This window comes from Hermetia illucens, chromosome 3, assembly GCF_905115235.1.
Source record: "Hermetia illucens chromosome 3, iHerIll2.2.curated.20191125, whole genome shotgun sequence".
In the NCBI taxonomy this organism is placed as follows: Eukaryota; Metazoa; Arthropoda; class Insecta; order Diptera; family Stratiomyidae; genus Hermetia; species Hermetia illucens.
The window spans coordinates 178705627-178725238 of record NC_051851.1 but is presented as its reverse complement, the minus strand read 5'-3'; the positions used below and the strand labels follow the sequence as shown (position 1 = coordinate 178725238).

At 45.8% G+C, this 19612-nt stretch overlaps 1 protein-coding gene across 1 annotated transcript; it reads right to left on the bottom strand.

Moving 5' to 3' along the window:
* Positions 1 to 9485: 9485 nt before the first annotated feature.
* On the bottom strand, positions 9486 to 18953 carry LOC119652202 (fibrillin-1-like). The gene is made up of 4 exons (XM_038056143.1): positions 18841 to 18953; positions 18620 to 18752; positions 9796 to 18539; positions 9486 to 9660 (listed from the first exon to the last, which is right to left on the bottom strand). The coding sequence occupies exons 1-4, from the start codon at positions 18927 to 18929 to the stop codon at positions 9486 to 9488; spliced, it is 9141 nt and encodes a 3046-aa protein (XP_037912071.1). The 5' UTR covers positions 18930 to 18953.
* Positions 18954 to 19612: the final 659 nt, after the last annotated feature.

Genomic DNA, 19612 nt, shown 5'->3' with positions numbered 1-19612 from the left:
GGGCTCCTTTCGCCATGCATGATTCGAATGTGCTTGCGAACCACCTTGGTCTGGCCTTGACCGCCACCTTCAGAGCCCTATTCGGAATTCCGTCCAATTCCGGAGCCTTGCTGTCCCCAATACGTCTGCAGATTTCCCAAAGTTCCTCTTCGGTAACATCAGGGATCGAGAAGACGTCGTGCTGAGCTGCCAGTTGGGGTTCTCTTTCGTCCTGCTCCTGCTGCGAGAAAAGAGTTGTAATTATTTGCAACAAGAGCCGTGGGCATGTCACTTGAGGTGATTTTCGCCCGCGGATCTTCTTCGTTACAACTTGGTAGGCTGTACCCCACCGATTCGTTTTAGCCTCCATGCAGAGCTTCTGGTAGGATTCCCGCCTGCTTCTCCGAATGGCCTTTTTAAGGTTGCTTCGCAAATCCCTGTATTCCTCCTCACGCTCCTGGTGCTCCGGCCTTCCCCTTGTCCTGTGGGAAAGTCTCCTCGCTCGGAGACAAGAGGATCTCAAGGCAGCGATCTCCGTGTTCCACCAGTAGTTTGGCCTCTTGACGATCGAACCCGACCCTCTTCCTCGAAAGGTAGGCACGCATCCAATGTTGGCCAGCACGATGTCCAGCTCCGCAAATGACTCCAACATCCATGGTGATATATTTTCTGGGTGACTGGTATAGGTACAACGTGGTCCATGTATGTAGTAGGTATCTACTGAAACGTCTCCTTTGCTGATTGGATGAAAGAGACCCTTCTGATTTCTATGCTTCTTCTCGTTACATGTATCGTTGCTTCAATTACTCTAGTTAGTTCACCGTCACACTTGAGATGGTTTCAAGTTGGCAGCGTCGTCATTACTCTTAAATATTAAGAGTGTACTTGGTATTGGATATCTGTTCCTGTTGTCCAGGTATTAAATGCTTTTTCTTGATGTGTGACAAAACCCCTAGCCATCTCTCCCCCCTGTTCTTTTCATACAGGAAGGCTTCCTCCGTACTTTGGACAAAATTTACTTGCCAATGCTTCATGCGTACAGAACTTATTTGATTTATAATCATAAAACTTTGTTTACTGAATTTTTTAAGGATTGGATTGTTGTGTGAAAGCTCATTCGCCGAAGTGGAAGAATTCTCATGAAAATAATATAATTTTTGGAGAATAAGAAAATTAACGCATGATAAGTTTAAGTTTACAAAATATTTAGGTTGTATTAGTTCTCTAAGTTTACAGTTGTTTATTTTTAATATATGAAACTGGCGTAGATTTGATTTTCGGTTTTTAAAAATATAAAACTGTGAAAACTAGCATCGAAACAAGTACCAGCAAAACAAAACAAAACAAAAGGAATAAATCAAGACAAATAGACAAATTTCCTGTAATAAAATCATACATTGCACTTTTGTACAAAAATAAACAATAGAAATGAAAGTAGTGCTCCTACTATTACGCATCCATCTCTTTCATATATGATAGTTAAAACCATTTTGTACTTCTCTAAGGAACTATTCAATTTTCGAAAAAAAGGAAAACGAAAAAAGTCAACATTTCAGTGAGACTCGAGACACCGTTTCTTCTAATACTTACTTTTAGTACTTTCTTACCATTATTCATTCTTACTATCAAAGTATATCTATAGATGCTGTACTTGTAACAAACTGAATAGAATAATATAAACAAGCTTGCACACATTGTATAAAACAGCATGTAGAGAAGTAACATATATAAGCAGACAACAAATGAAGGAGGGGCTAAAATATATACAGGCGAAACGCGAGGAGAAATGGGACATACTTATACATAGCAGAAAATAAATAAACCTGACCCAAACAGAAACTGTTCATATTTCCGCCAATAGACAGATCTAATAAACCACTAGAGACGAAAAAGGACGAGTATTAAAAGTTAAACGTAAACGAAATAAACATAAACAGTAGCGAGATGTGAAGGTTTGAATGCATTTTTTAGTAAATTTCTCTTATTATGCTCCCTCGTTATCCTTCGGTTTCTAGGAAACATATTAGGCGATCGATAAACGAATTACAGGTCGAAATCAATTAATTAAAATCAATTTTCCTTTAATTTCTCTAAACAAACTCCGCGTAATAATTACTTTTTTTTTGTTAACTCTTTTTTATATCTCTGTAGAGACACAAAACTTTGTTGAATGTCAGCCTATGCGAATTTATTGAAATCATAATGAAAAATAAATATTACGGGCTTTGAATGAGTATGCAAAAGAGAGAAATTGTGTTTTGAATGTTATGGAGAAATATTTCTAATCAATTTGTACTCAATATTGTTTTGGCTGCTTCTGTTTTACTCAAAAAATGATGTGACAATGTTAATATGAATGCGCTGATGATATGATAATGTAATAAAGTGAAAAACATATTGAAAACGATTTTTATTTGAATGAAATACAGACTTTCTTGTTTTGGCAAGAAGCCTACAGTCATCATGATCAACAGCGCAACAACCAGTATCCGGTTTTGCGCCGAGGTCCACCAAAGCTGTCTGGCGTCCTGACCTACGCCATTGCTCCATCTCAAGTAGGGCCTGCTTCGTCTTCTTTTTCTACCATAGATATGACCCTTCCGGACTTTCCGGGCTGGATCATCCGCATCCATACGGATTAAGTGACCCGCCCACCGTAACCTATTGAGCCGGATTTTATCCAAAACCATGGTATCGCTCATAGATTTCGTCATTGTGTAGGCTACGGCATCGTCCATCCTCATGTAGGGGGTCAAAAATTCTTCGGAGGATTCTTCTCTCGAACGCGGCGAAGAGTTTGCAATTCTTCTTGCTAAGAACCCAAGTCTCCGAGGAATACATGAGGACTGGCAAGATCATTGGCTTGTACAGTAAGAGCTTTGACCCTATGATGAGACATTTCGAGCGGAACAGTTTTTGTAAACTGAAATAATCTCTGTTGGCAGCCAACAACCGTGCGCGGATTTCATCATCGTAGCTGTTATCGGTTGTGATTTTCGACCCTAGATAGGGGAAATTATCAACGGTCTCAAAGTTGTAGCCTCCGTTTGAGCAGTTTGACCGTTTGACCAGTGCTGTTTGATGTTGTCGATTGGTTGGTTTTCGGTGCTGACGAAGACTTTCAGGCAGTTTTATAAAAGGCATTCTCTTGCCTTAAAAGCTTTATGTTTTGGGTCGTTATCTTGATAAAATTTGAATGTTGAGCGAATTCCCAATTTTTCTGCATTGGAGTGTAGATTTTTTCTTAAAATTTCTATGTACAAGTCGCCGGTCATGTTGCAATCGATAAAAACCAAACTATCTACTCCTGATGCCACGAAACGCTCCCACACCGTTACACTACCGAAGTGTTGTATTTGTTTTTCGCCATACTTTTTGGTTCCCGTCACCCGTCGGGGGGGGGTAAGGTCAAATCGTACAAAAAAAGCCATGTTTTTGTGATTTTTTTTCTAACGACACAGTTAAAATTTATTTACTCAACCAATGGCACATTAAAGTATGACATTCGAAGAATGTTTCATCAAATTTTTACAAAGAAATATTAAAAAATACGGCAATGGCAGCAATTGTTCGGACGTGTCTCGAAAAAAAGTTGAATTGCGGTGCCCCTCATAACTTGGTGCTGGATCATCTGAAATCAAAAAAATCAAAGTTCATTCGTTAGATAATAGTTTTCCCCAGGTAACGCTGTCGAGTTTTTTTTTCCCAAATTTTTTTCATTTTTTCGAACACTTTAAAGTGAAAAACACAATTTTGTGGAAAAAAATCGGCTAATTTGTTATTGCAAAATCAAAATTATGAATAAAAAAAAAAAACTCGACAGCGTTACCTCGTAAATGATGTACAGAAATAGTGTTTAAAATTTCAAAAGGATCGGTGCAGTAGTTTTGGAGTTATCAGGGGCACCGACTTTGAAAACGTGAGTTGTGGGAAAAACGCTTTAAAGTTTTAATCACAAAAAAATCTAGTTAAAACGTTTATAAGCGAATTTTATCGACATACCTCACACTGAGTCATCAATGCCAGGTCCATAGAGGATGTTGCTATCATCGATGATGTCTAATGCATCTTTTTGCTCCTGCCTTCGAAGAATCCTGCCTTTTTTGGTTTGTCGTTCAGCTTCCTGCTCTGCTCGGCTTATGCGTATGGAGTCAGTGGATCGCGCCCAGTCATGAGCGCTTGATCCACAACTGATTTCCATGTCTTGCATGAAGGTGAGTAAAGCAAACGAACCTTCATTGAAGACACTGGCTGCCACATAAGCTGCAATTTCAACGACGACAGAGGTTCCACTCAAGTGCTTCGGTGAGATTTTCCAAATAAGTTGGTTCAAACTCTCATTGTTGTTCTGCGTGAAGCCTCCTACACATCGTTCCAGGAGGGCATCTTTGCTCAGATCTTCGTAGATAGGCTTGATTGCATCCAAAACATCCTTGGGAAGAGCACAATACGTGTGTTTGAACGAATCCAATGCATTAGCAGCTGCAGCTTTTTGCCATTCGCACCAGGAGTCCGCGCCGCTCGGGCATTTTTCGTGCTGTGGATTCTGGTCCGTCGAACTGTAGTGAAAGAACGTTGCCCAGATAGCGTTCTTCATATTTTCTACGGAATCAGAGTGACGTCTGATAGCCAATCCGTAGTATACCGTCAATTTATCGATAATTTTGGCCGTAAGCTTCCCTTTACCAGACAGACTCTTTCTTTTGATTTTCTTTCCAGCCTTAGTTTCGGTATCTACAACGGTCTTTTTGACTATTTCATGTAGACGAGTGCCCATTCTTTTTTGAACATGCCCTACACATTCTTTTTTTACTATTGAAAAATCATAACCATAAGGTTTAGAATTCACTAACCCGGAGTAAGCTTTGGAGTCACCGTCGCCGATATAGTTGCGATATCGAACACCATTATTTACCGAGCGCTGAAACATTGTTTTTATCGCTTCGACCTCCATATTTCCAGATGCACCAGTATGATTTGCCTGACAGTTTCCAGTATCTACATGAGCTTCATGCCATTCTTCGTATTCGGCAGAGTTCAATTTGTGTTCCCAAATTTTACATTCGTGGCAGTATGAACTTTTGACGAGAATGTCAACCACTTTACCAGTAGAGTAACCGATTAGCGAGGTGACGCCGAATAAAGATGAGTAGCCTCTTTTTTTCCATGTTCCGTCGCCTGATACACTAAGTTCGTCGGCATCTTCAGTTTTTTTTTCTTCGGCTGTTGCTGCTCTTTCTTCTTTTGTAGCAGACGAAAAAAACCGATTCGCTACTTCTCTTATAGTCGAGCACATTTTCGTCACGTAATTATTGTAAGTCGGTCTTGATAAAAATGAACTAGACAAATCCATCAAGCCGCAGAACTTATCACAGCCAACTAATCCAAGGCCTAATATCCCCATCACGAAGACAAACCGATAATTCACTTCGAACATACCAGAGTTTATTCGAGCACTAGACGGAACGTTTGTTATTTGTTTACAACTTTCGCACGACACTTTGATGTGAAATCCAAGACCTTCTTTCTTAGTCGAATGAAAATTTACTTTTCCATCACACTTCACACACTTCACTAGCGTAGCAATTGTTGCAAAGACCAATAAAAAATCAATTACCCTATAATGTCCAAAATTAATAGACCATTAGCTTAATCCCAACTACAATTTTATTTTATTATGTATATATATTTCGGGAGCAACTTACTCCCTTCATCAGTACAAAGCTAAAGCTACATAATAAAATAAAATTGTAGTTGGGATTAAGCTAATGGTCTATTAATTTTGGACTTAACTACAAACTGAAGGCGATATCTAACATGCCTATAATGTCGTTCAAGATCCTCCCTAATTTGATCTTCAACGGTCATTTTTATTTTTTTAGCTGACGCGCTTCTTGCCGTAATGTCTTCGCTTTTCCGTTTGTGGGGAGGTAAAATTTCTTTGGGTCGATATAATCTCGAACCAGTTCATTGTCTATTAGATCTTCCAATTTTTTTGGGCATTTTTGTATTAAAAATTAGCAACAAAAATGAATGAAAACGGAGGTGAAATTATGCGAAAATAAGAACACGTGGATACGTTTACTCGATAGGATATTTTCTGCTAACTGAATTTGTACACCACACTGACAAAGTATACAGATCAGGTATAAACCCGTTTGTCCTTGCCTTGAAATTTCGATAGATGGAACTGGGAGGTAAGGTACTACATTAATAGAGAGTGAAATATCTGCCGGGTAACAATAGCGCGCTCGGGTCGGGGCGTTGGGGTTGGTTCGGGTATAGGTACAAAAATCCGGCAGGTATAAAAATACTCATAACTTCGTCAATTTTGCTCCAATTGACTTGAAAATTGGATAACACAATATTCTTCAGATATTACGGATTGAATTTCGAAAATAAAAAAAAAATGAAAAAAAAAATTAAATTCCTTACCCCCCCCCCCCCCCCCCCCTTAAGTCTCTCCGTTACGGCTCTGCCAATTTCTTGTTTTGCTTATTTTTGGGTTTTTCGCGCCGACAATTTTGATAGTCGTCCAGGTGGCTTTATACTTTCAATACGATCTTCGTCTCTTAATTGTTTTAAAATTCGAATCTTGGCAAGTGAATTCTCGTTAGCACGAATTGCGTGACCATACTATCGAAGACGCCTCTCTCGCAACTTTTCCACGATCGGTGCAACCCTATAACGATTCCGGATATGCTCGTTTCGGATGTGCTCTAAACGTGTGATGCCACTAGTCCAACGTAACATCTTCGTCACCATTACCGCAAGACGCCGTTCATTGAGACGTAGATGTTGCGTTGGACTAGTGGCGTCATACGTTTAGATCACATCCTAAACGAGGATATCCGCGATCGTTACTTAGCCTACGGGAAACGAAAATTTTTGAAAAAAGGCGTTTTATTTCTCAGCATGGTCTCATCTTAGCTCGATGCACTGGATCCAATGATGCTCCAATTTTGTTAACTCGTCTGAAAAAATATATATAAATCTTCATTCGAATCAACTTTCTGCGCGGCAAGTGACTTTTTAAAGTTTGAAAACAAAAAGAAATCGGCCGCTCCCAACCTGGAGAATACGATGGATGGGGTAGCAGTTCGTAGCCCAACTCGACCAATTGGCTGGAAGAGCACTTTTTTCTTCGTCAAATGGGGCTTTTTTCTGCAATTTGGCATCCAATCGGCCCAATAATTCAGCATGGTAGAGCCCTGTGACCATTTTATCATTCTACAGGTTGCCGATTCAGATAACACCTTGTGAATCCCAGAAAACCTTTCCGGTCGATGGGGCCGACTTCGCCTTTTTCGCAGCACATTCGCTGGGTGAAGTCCACTGTTTCCACTGTTCCTTGGCTTCTGGTATATCAATAGACCCATGTTTCGTCGACGGTCATGAAACAATGCAGAAATTCCTTCGGCGGATTGCGCTTAAACAGCGTCAAATATTGCTCTGAAGTGGTCTCACGGTTGCGCTTGTTGTCCGGAGTGAGCATTGCGCCGACAGTTTTTTGATGCACAAAATTTCATGCAGGATATGACCTATCATCAAAAACTGACGTGCGACCACATTGCAACTCCTTAAGCCATTTTTTTCGGTCGCTATCGCAGGAACAGAGTCACCGTACACAGAATCCAAGCTCTCTTTGATTTCGCTGTGCGATTCCACTTCCAAAAACATGAATCGATATTGCTCTTTTTCCATTTTTTTAAAATCCGCAGGCTGACCCACTTCCATACGCGGTCAAAACACAACTAAGAGTCCGAATCTACGCGAATGTACGCCAACGGGCGGTAAGGCTAAGTATTTATGGCAACGCCTTCATATCTCTGTACATGAGAATTATGCGCGGATTCCCCCCCCCCCCCCCCCGTGGCTTTTCTACAGCACCAACCCGTTCAAACACATGGCAACAGCTCTTGAATCTCCTTGAACATAAAAGGCTTCTTCTGTGGGGCAACGTGTCTGGAGGCCGGAATCGGTTTGATGCCTGAGCGAAACGTCTTAGGCCGTCGACGAACGATGGAGGGTTGACTAACTTGACCCCACTCAGGGGATTAAAAGACTGGACCTTGAAGCTAAGTGAAACCAGCCCGTGATCTGTGAATCTGCCCTACAAACTGCTACATGCAAGAGATTCACCTGCACCTTCCTGTAAAAAGTATCACCTTGCGTAAGTTACATAGCTGTTAATGTTAAATTAAGCCAGAGCGAAACAAGAACAGCAAACAACTCAAATCATGAGGGTCCTACTTTTTTGCTACTCCATGCCATCTTCTGGGCAATTGAAGAATTGTTAAGACTACTCCTTAAATTAAATGGTTAGCGACTTTCCCCTCCTGGTGTAAGCTCTGTAGACGGGATTTTTCCTCTTGAGTCGTATCATCAGTACTGCCAGTTTCTTCTGTCTTTTTTGTTACTCACAGCAAAGTCGTGCGAGTCGTGCATGCTACAACCCTCGTTATGTTAGTAGAATTTCTCTGGAGGTGTCCCATGAACACCCGAAATTCTCACACAACAATGCCAAACAGAAATCCTTCTTGCCATCGGTCGCTCAAATTCTTCTATTTACTGTACCTCAAACTTTCGGTATTTTCAAAAGATAAAACCAAAAGAGCAAAGAATCTTCGATGATGTTTAAGTCCATCCAGTGTATGGAGTCGGACACGGAAATCTCAGAGGAGTTGGAAGCGTGTATTATCATACATGCATGCTCATCTCTTTATAATCCCGCTCCAGTCCGATTCCTAGAGCATTATTGGATCGAAGTCTGATTGGCTTTTACAGAGACTGCCCGCTTTGTATCCTGCATGCTTCCTTGACGTATAGAAAGTCCATACAACCAATCCAATCCTACACCCTTCCTGCGACGTAGCATTTTTCATACTCTTTTTGCAGCATTCCCCCTTAACCAAATTAGCATTTTCAAGCATCAGGTTCCTCATTTCTTTTTTTTTAGATTTTTTTTATGTAAGGTATAATCTAATTTTAGAGAAATATTTCAAACTGCGTCTGGAAAATCGCAAATTTGATAATCTCTTGAAATATCTTTCCCGTTTGCACGTGAAAATTCGAGTGCCTCTCACTCAAGTTCGGAATCCACTCAATTTTCATTCGGTTTTGAACAATCTCTTTCTGTTTTCGCCAGGTTGGGTGAACTGTTATATGGTGTCATATGGGTGCAAATTACTTCCAGTGTGAAAACCGCCTTTGTTCAAGCCAAGCTTAGGGTCGAAGTGAGTTGTCTCTGCCTTGGGTAAAACCGTTTCTGTAAAACTTAGATTAAAAGGAGGGGTCCGTTGACCAAAAAAAAAATGGTCCTTTTTCAAGGAGCTTCAAATCGCCATGGTAGGGCCTGCTCGGGATGCTTGCAATTTTCACTGGGACTTCAACAGTTCCCCCTTATTCAAATTTCAGAATAGACGCGATCTCTTCCTTAACCATTAATATTGAAGAAAACCGTTCATTCAATAAATCGATTAAATAAAATATGGATGAGAACATCTTTATTCTTTTATGGCTTCATAAATAGGATTGTAAACATATGTGGGATCCTTCTCTACTTCAAACGTGGCTGGAGCAGCCTTTCTTCTAAAGCGCCTGAAACCTAATCCAATCATTACCATCGAACATACGGACACGCCGAGCCCTGCGGCAATCCACCGAATATTCCTAACAAACCTGAAATAGATAAAAACACCTTAGGTCACATACATAAGAAAAACTCAAGACAAAGACTGAATACAATAAAATCAGCATTAAATTTAGTCTGAATAGTAGAGTGTTATCAATAAACAGTGCCAAATTAGCACTCACCATGGTTTGCTGTCAATTCCAATCGACCCAGTTGAAAGCATGTTATCAATACAGGTGCCATTAGCAAAGTGGTAACCCTCGAAACAGTCACACTGGTTTGGCGCCAAGCAAGTGCCATTCCCACATTCCACCGTACAAGCCAATACGCAGACAAAATTCCCTTTCTCAGCGCTCTCGGGAATGTACCCTTCAAAGCATTCACATAAATTGGGCTTTACGCAGGCACCATTCAGGCATCCTCTAACGCAAATAGGTTTACAAATATTTCGACTTTCATTAAATAGCGCGTATCCTTCGTAACAAGAACACTGGTCTGGTCCAGAGCAATATCCATTTAAACAGGTTTCGGTGCAGACCGGATCACAAGCACCTGTAGCTGAATTGAGCAAATATCCCATTTTACATTGACAATTTCCAGGTGCAGTGCAGTTCCCATTTGCGCAATTGGCACACACAGGATCACAGGCTCTTGTATGACTATTCATCTTATACCCTTCGTTGCATGTGCAAACCTCGGGCATAGTGCATATACCATTCACGCACCTACTGCAGATGGGGTCGCATACTTGGGCGGTTGCATTCATTGAATACCCCTGGTTGCACTGGCACTTGCCTGGTGCAGTGCAGATTCCATTCACGCAGTTAGTGCACACTGGATCACACACCTTCGTGAGGGGGTTGAGTTTGTAGTCTACATTGCATGTACATACTTCGGGTGCGGTGCATTTGCCATTCACGCACTTGCTGCAGACGGGTTCGCATATTTTGGTGACTGCATTCAGCGAATACCCTTTATTGCACTGACATTTGCCTGGTGCAGTGCAGATTCCGTTCACGCAGTTAGTGCACACTGGATCACACACCTTCGTGATGGGGTTGAGTTTGTAGCCTGCATTGCATGTACATACTTCGGGTGCGGTGCATTTACCGTTCACGCACTTGCTGCAGACGGGGTCGCATATTTTGGTGACTGCATTCAGCGAATACCCTTTATTGCACTGACATTTGCCTGGTGCAGTGCAGATTCCATTCACGCAGTTAGTGCACACTGGATCACACACCTTCGTGAGGGGGTTGAGTTTGTAGTCTACATTGCATGTACATACTTCGGGTGCGGTGCATTTGCCATTCACGCACTTGCTGCAGATGGGTTCGCATATTTTGGTGACTGCATTCAGCGAATACCCTTTATTGCACTGACATTTGCCTGGTGCAGTGCAGATTCCGTTCACGCAGTTAGTGCACACTGGATCACACACCTTCGTGATGGGGTTGAGTTTGTAGCCTGCATTGCATGTACATACTTCGGGTGCGGTGCATTTACCGTTCACGCACTTGCTGCAGACGGGGTCGCATATTTTGGTGACTGCATTCAGCGAATACCCTTTATTGCACTGACATTTGCCTGGTGCAGTGCAGATTCCATTCACGCAGTTAGTGCACACTGGATCACACACCTTCGTGAGGGGGTTGAGTTTGTAGTCTACATTGCATGTACATACTTCGGGTGCGGTGCATTTGCCATTCACGCACTTGCTGCAGATGGGTTCGCATATTTTGGTGACTGCATTCAGCGAATACCCTTTATTGCACTGACATTTGCCTGGTGCAGTGCAGATTCCGTTCACGCAGTTAGTGCACACTGGATCACATACCTTCGTGATGGGGTTGAGTTTGTAGCCTGCATTGCATGTACATACTTCGGGTGCGGTGCATTTACCGTTCACGCACTTGCTGCAGACGGGGTCGCATATTTTGGTGACTGCATTCAGCGAATACCCTTTATTGCACTGACATTTGCCTGGTGCAGTGCAGATTCCGTTCACGCAGTTAGTGCACACTGGATCACACACCTTCGTGATGGGGTTCAGTTTGTAGCCTGCATTGCATGTACATACTTCAGGTGCGGTGCATTTGCCATTTACGCACTTGCTGCAGACGGGGTCGCATATTTTGGTGACTGCATTCAGCGAATACCCTTTATTGCACTGACATTTGCCTGGTGCGGTGCATATTCCGTTCATGCAGTTAGTACACACTGGATCACACACCTTCGTGATGGGGTTGAGTTTGTAGTCTGCATTGCATGTGCATACTTCGGGTGCGGTGCATTTGCCATTCGCGCACTTGCTGCAGATGGGGTCGCATACTTGGGCGGTTACATTCATTGAATACCCCTGATTGCACTGGCACTTGCCTGGTGCAGTGCAGATTCCGTTCATGCAGTTAATACACACTGGATCACACACCTTCGTGATGGGGTTGAGTTTATAGCCTGTATTGCATGTACATACTTCAGGTGCGGTGCATTTGCCGTTCACGCACTTGCTGCAGACGGGGTCGCATATTTTGGTGACTGCATTCAGCGAATACCTTTTATTGCACTGACATTTGCCTGGTGCAGTGCAGATTCCGTTCATGCAGTTAGTACACACTGGGTCACACACCTTCGTGATGGCGTTGAGTTTGTAGCCTGCATTGCATGTACATACTTCGGGTGCGGTGCATTTGCCATTTACGCACTTGCTGCAGACGGGGTCGCATATTTTGGTGACTGCATTCAGCGAATACCCTTTATTGCACTGACATTTGCCTGGTGCAGTGCATATTCCGTTCATGCAGTTAGTACACACTGGATCACACACCTTCGTGATGGGGTTGAGTTTGTAGTCTGCATTGCATGTGCATACTTCGGGTGCGGTGCATTCGCCATTCGCGCACTTGCTGCAGATGGGGTCGCATACTTGGGCGGTTGCATTCATTGAATACCCCTGATTGCACTGGCACTTGCCTGGTGCAGTGCAGATTCCGTTCATGCAGTTAATACACACTGGATCACACACCTTCGTGATGGGGTTGAGTTTATAGCCTGTATTGCATGTACATACTTCAGGTGCGGTGCATTTGCCGTTCACGCACTTGCTGCAGACGGGGTCGCATATTTTGGTGACTGCATTCAGCGAATACCTTTTATTGCACTGACATTTGCCTGGTGCAGTGCAGATTCCGTTCATGCAGTTAGTACACACTGGATCACACACCTTCGTGATGGGGTTGAGTTTGTAGTCTGCATTGCATGTGCATACTTCGGGTGCGGTGCATTTGCCATTTACGCACTTGCTGCACACTGGCCCGCACACTTTGGTCGCTGCATTCAGGGAGTATCCCTTATTGCACTGGCACTTGCCCGGCGCGGTACAGATTCCGTTCACGCAGTTTGTGCACACGGGGTCGCATATCTTCGTCTTGGGATTCATCTTGTATCCTGCGTTGCACGTACATACCTCGGGTGCGGTGCATTTGCCATTCACGCACTTGCTGCACACTGGCCCGCACACTTTGGTGGCTGCGTTCAGCGAATATCCCTTGTTGCACTGGCACTTGCCCGGCGCGGTACAGATTCCGTTCACGCAGTTTGTGCACACGGGGTCACATATCTTCGTCTTGGGATTCATCTTGTATCCTGCGTTGCACGTACATACCTCGGGTGCGGTGCATTTGCCATTCACGCACTTGCTGCACACTGGCCCGCATACTTTGGTCGCTGCATTCAGGGAGTATCCCTTATTGCACTGGCACTTGCCCGGCGCAGTACAGATTCCGTTCACGCAGTTTGTGCACACGGGGTCGCATATCTTCGTCTTGGGATTCATCTTGTATCCTGCGTTGCACGTACATACCTCGGGTGCGGTGCATTTGCCATTCACGCACTTGCTGCACACTGGCTCGCATACTTTGGTCGCTGCATTCAGGGAGTATCCCTTATTGCACTGGCACTTGCCCGGCGCAGTACAGATTCCGTTCACGCAGTTTGTGCACACGGGGTCGCATATCTTCGTCTTGGGATTCATCTTGTATCCTGCGTTGCACGTACATACCTCGGGTGCGGTGCATTTGCCATTCACGCACTTGCTGCACACTGGCCCGCATACTTTGGTCGCTGCATTCAGGGAGTATCCCTTATTGCACTGGCACTTGCCCGGCGCAGTACAGATTCCGTTCACGCAGTTTGTGCACACGGGGTCGCATATCTTCGTCTTGGGATTCATCTTGTATCCTGCGTTGCACGTACATACCTCGGGTGCGGTGCATTTGCCATTCACGCACTTGCTGCACACTGGCCCGCATACTTTGGTCGCTGCATTCAGGGAATATCCCTTATTGCACTGGCACTTGCCCGGCGCGGTACAGATTCCGTTCACGCAGTTTGTGCACACGGGGTCGCATATCTTCGTCTTGGGATTCATCTTGTATCCTGCGTTGCACGTACATACCTCGGGTGCGGTGCATTTGCCATTCACGCACTTGCTGCACACTGGCCCGCATACTTTGGTCGCTGCATTCAGGGAGTATCCCTTATTGCACTGGCACTTGCCCGGCGCAGTACAGATTCCGTTCACGCAGTTTGTGCACACGGGGTCGCATATCTTCGTCTTGGGATTCATCTTGTATCCTGCGTTGCACGTACATACCTCGGGTGCGGTGCATTTGCCATTCACGCACTTGCTGCACACTGGCCCGCATACTTTGGTCGCTGCATTCAGGGAGTATCCCTTATTGCACTGGCACTTGCCCGGCGCGGTACAGATTCCGTTCACGCAGTTTGTGCACACGGGGTCGCATATCTTCGTCTTGGGATTCATCTTGTATCCTGCGTTGCACGTACATACCTCGGGTGCGGTGCATTTGCCATTCACGCACTTGCTGCACACTGGCCCGCATACTTTGGTCGCTGCATTCAGGGAGTATCCCTTATTGCACTGGCACTTGCCCGGCGCAGTACAGATTCCGTTCACGCAGTTTGTGCACACGGGGTCGCATATCTTCGTCTTGGGATTCATCTTGTATCCTGCGTTGCACGTACATACCTCGGGTGCGGTGCATTTGCCATTCACGCACTTGCTGCACACTGGCCCGCATACTTTGGTCGCTGCATTCGGGGAGTATCCCTTATTGCACTGGCACTTGCCCGGCGCGGTACAGATTCCGTTCACGCAGTTTGTGCACACGGGGTCGCATATCTTCGTCTTGGGATTCATCTTGTATCCTGCGTTGCACGTACATACCTCGGGTGCGGTGCATTTGCCATTCACGCACTTGCTGCACACTGGCCCGCATACTTTGGTCGCTGCATTCAGGGAGTATCCCTTATTGCACTGGCACTTGCCCGGCGCGGTACAGATTCCGTTCACGCAGTTTGTGCACACGGGGTCGCATATCTTCGTCTTGGGATTCATCTTGTATCCTGCGTTGCACGTACATATCTCGGGTGCGGTGCACTTGCCATTCACGCACTTGCTGCACACTGGCCCGCATACTTTGGTCGCTGCATTCAGGGAGTATCCCTTATTGCACTGGCACTTGCCCGGCGCGGTACAGATTCCGTTCACGCAGTTTGTGCACACGGGGTCGCATATCTTCGTCTTGGGATTCATCTTGTATCCTGCGTTGCACGTACATACCTCGGGTGCGGTGCATTTGCCATTCACGCACTTGCTGCACACTGGCCCGCATACTTTGGTCGCTGCATTCAGGGAGTATCCCTTATTGCACTGGCACTTGCCCGGCGCGGTACAGATTCCGTTCACGCAGTTTGTGCACACGGGGTCGCATATCTTCGTCTTGGGATTCATCTTGTATCCTGCGTTGCACGTACATACCTCGGGTGCGGTGCATTTGCCATTCACGCACTTGCTGCACACTGGCCCGCATACTTTGGTCGCTGCATTCAGGGAGTATCCCTTATTGCACTGGCACTTGCCCGGCGCGGTACAGATTCCGTTCACGCAGTTTGTGCACACGGGGTCGCATATCTTCGTCTTGGGATTCATCTTGTATCCTGCGTTGCACGTACATACCTCGGGTGCGGTGCATTTGCCATTCACGCACTTGCTGCACACTGGCCCGCATACTTTGGTCGCTGCATTCAGCGAGTATCCCTTATTGCACTGGCACTTGCCCGGCGCGGTACAGATTCCGTTCACGCAGTTTGTGCACACGGGGTCGCATATCTTCGTCTTGGGATTCATCTTGTATCCTGCGTTGCACGTACATACCTCGGGTGCGGTGCATTTGCCATTCACGCACTTGCTGCACACTGGCCCGCATACTTTGGTCGCTGCATTCGGGGAGTATCCCTTATTGCACTGGCACTTGCCCGGCGCGGTACAGATTCCGTTCACGCAGTTTGTGCACACGGGGTCGCATATCTTCGTCTTGGGATTCATCTTGTATCCTGCGTTGCACGTACATACCTCGGGTGCGGTGCATTTGCCATTCACGCACTTGCTGCACACTGGCCCGCATACTTTGGTCGCTGCATTCGGGGAGTATCCCTTATTGCACTGGCACTTGCCCGGCGCGGTACAGATTCCGTTCACGCAGTTTGTGCACACGGGGTCGCATATCTTCGTCTTGGGATTCATCTTGTATCCTGCGTTGCACGTACATACCTCGGGTGCGGTGCATTTGCCATTCACGCACTTGCTGCACACTGGCCCGCATACTTTGGTCGCTGCATTCAGGGAGTATCCCTTATTGCACTGGCACTTGCCCGGCGCAGTACAGATTCCGTTCACGCAGTTTGTGCACACGGGGTCGCATATCTTCGTCTTGGGATTCATCTTGTATCCTGCGTTGCACGTACATACCTCGGGTGCGGTGCATTTGCCATTCACGCACTTGCTGCACACTGGCCCGCATACTTTGGTCGCTGCATTCAGCGAGTATCCCTTATTGCACTGGCACTTGCCCGGCGCGGTACAGATTCCGTTCACGCAGTTTGTGCACACGGGGTCGCATATCTTCGTCTTGGGATTCATCTTGTATCCTGCGTTGCACGTACATATCTCGGGTGCGGTGCACTTGCCATTCACGCACTTGCTGCACACTGGCCCGCATACTTTGGTCGCTGCATTCAGGGAGTATCCCTTATTGCACTGGCACTTGCCCGGCGCGGTACAGATTCCGTTCACGCAGTTTGTGCACACGGGGTCGCATATCTTCGTCTTGGGATTCATCTTGTATCCTGCGTTGCACGTACATACCTCGGGTGCGGTGCATTTGCCATTCACGCACTTGCTGCACACTGGCCCGCATACTTTGGTCGCTGCATTCAGGGAGTATCCCTTATTGCACTGGCACTTGCCCGGCGCGGTACAGATTCCGTTCACGCAGTTTGTGCACACGGGGTCGCATATCTTCGTCTTGGGATTCATCTTGTATCCTGCGTTGCACGTACATACCTCGGGTGCGGTGCATTTGCCATTCACGCACTTGCTGCACACTGGCCCGCATACTTTGGTCGCTGCATTCAGGGAGTATCCCTTATTGCACTGGCACTTGCCCGGCGCGGTACAGATTCCGTTCACGCAGTTTGTGCACACGGGGTCGCATATCTTCGTCTTGGGATTCATCTTGTATCCTGCGTTGCACGTACATACCTCGGGTGCGGTGCATTTGCCATTCACGCACTTGCTGCACACTGGCCCGCATACTTTGGTCGCTGCATTCAGCGAGTATCCCTTATTGCACTGGCACTTGCCCGGCGCGGTACAGATTCCGTTCACGCAGTTTGTGCACACGGGGTCGCATATCTTCGTCTTGGGATTCATCTTGTATCCTGCGTTGCACGTACATACCTCGGGTGCGGTGCATTTGCCATTCACGCACTTGCTGCACACTGGCCCGCATACTTTGGTCGCTGCATTCGGGGAGTATCCCTTATTGCACTGGCACTTGCCCGGCGCGGTACAGATTCCGTTCACGCAGTTTGTGCACACGGGGTCGCATATCTTCGTCTTGGGATTCATCTTGTATCCTGCGTTGCACGTACATACCTCGGGTGCGGTGCATTTGCCATTCACGCACTTGCTGCACACTGGCCCGCATACTTTGGTCGCTGCATTCAGCGAGTATCCCTTATTGCACTGGCACTTGCCCGGCGCGGTACAGATTCCGTTCACGCAGTTTGTGCACACGGGGTCGCATATCTTCGTCTTGGGATTCATCTTGTATCCTGCGTTGCACGTACATACCTCGGGTGCGGTGCATTTGCCATTCACGCACTTGCTGCACACTGGCCCGCATACTTTGGTCGCTGCATTCGGGGAGTATCCCTTATTGCACTGGCACTTGCCCGGCGCGGTACAGATTCCGTTCACGCAGTTTGTGCACACGGGGTCGCATATCTTCGTCTTGGGATTCATCTTGTATCCTGCGTTGCACGTACATACCTCGGGTGCGGTGCATTTGCCATTCACGCACTTGCTGCACACTGGCCCGCATACTTTGGTCGCTGCATTCAGGGAGTATCCCTTATTGCACTGGCACTTGCCCGGCGCAGTACAGATTCCGTTCACGCAGTTTGTGCACACGGGGTCGCATATCTTCGTCTTGGGATTCATCTTGTATCCTGCGTTGCACGTACATACCTCGGGTGCGGTGCATTTGCCATTCACGCACTTGCTGCACACTGGCCCGCATACTTTGGTCGCTGCATTCAGGGAGTATCCCTTATTGCACTGGCACTTGCCCGGCGCGGTACAGATTCCGTTCACGCAGTTTGTGCACACGGGGTCGCATATCTTCGTCTTGGGATTCATCTTGTATCCTGCGTTGCACGTACATACCTCGGGTGCGGTGCATTTGCCATTCACGCACTTGCTGCATATTGGTTCACATTTGTTGGTTTTGGGGTTTTTGCTGTATCCCTTGCAGCACGATTCTACTTTGTGTAAGTAGGTCTAGTCAGGAAGACAAAATTGAGTATTTTAATTACTCCTTTTCCTTTGCTGTTATTGGTAGTTCTCCTTTTTTTTCTTACCTGGTTTGTCAGTTTAAAGGAGGGCACGGTCTTTGTAGTGTAGCAGCGCATGTCAGTCGCTGGATTTGGACACGGGAACATGTGAATCTTGGAGATGGTGGTGGTTACATTGACTGATTTGGTTCTTATTTGCCTGCGGAAGTTATGGTTTTTTATTTGTAATGGGTTTTGCTTGATGATAAAGCACAGACGGAGTTTCGCAAAAAAAATTGTTATCTTACGTGCTGGTCACTGTACATGCTAAACAAGCAAAAGCATTGTAGCAAATAGAAAACACCAAAAGTGGTGCTAGTATTTTGAGATGCTGCATCTCTTAGTCTTTGTGTTACGTTCTTTGCGCCTGGTTTTTATGGGAAACTCGCAATTCGTTAATGGTCCATAGCTTGATGCTGTATAAATAGTTGCAGTTTATCATACGAATTGTTGTAGGAGGAGTGATAGCAGTTTTGCGTCATCGTGATCATGAACGTCTTACTTCCCAAATCGGGCTTGTGCTCCAGATGCGTATGTCACACATACATATCTAAATTTCCAGGAATACACAACTAGTGTTCTTCTTTTTGCAGATTCGAGGGTGCATTTTATTCGGGTTTTCACCGGCTTTTGATATGTATGTCTCATATAAATGGGTCTTTCCTGGGGACTTAGATTGAGGTATAGTAAATACCCATTTCTATGAAGCTTTTCGGCTGTGATTTTGTATTGACTACTGTCCAGGGTAGAGTTATTCCGGCGCCGGAAACATTTTCTTATCTTTTTTAAACTATTATATTACTATGTGCTATGCTATACTAACGAATCTTTTTGGAAGAAGTTCAGAAATCATTTAGATTTCCTAATTTACGGGGAAATACAATATTTTGAGGATCTGGGGATTATGAACTTCCCCGCTGAGCAGCCGGATATCCTGCCTTGTATGCGCCAACCCAAGGATTTAAGTCAGCTTCGCTGCAGAGCTGCTTGAGGTGCATTGTTTTGCTGTTTGTCATAGCA

Coding starts and splice junctions, on each gene's coding strand:
- LOC119652202 (XM_038056143.1), bottom strand. CDS start 18,929: ATGCAGCATCTCAAAATACTAGCACCACTTTTGGTGTTTTCTATTTGC. Junction 18,540..18,619: donor CCTTTAAACTGACAAACCAG/GTAAGAAAAAAA, acceptor CTTCCTGACTAG/ACCTACTTACACAAAGTAGA. Junction 9,661..9,795: donor GGAATTGACAGCAAACCATG/GTGAGTGCTAAT, acceptor TATCTATTTCAG/GTTTGTTAGGAATATTCGGT.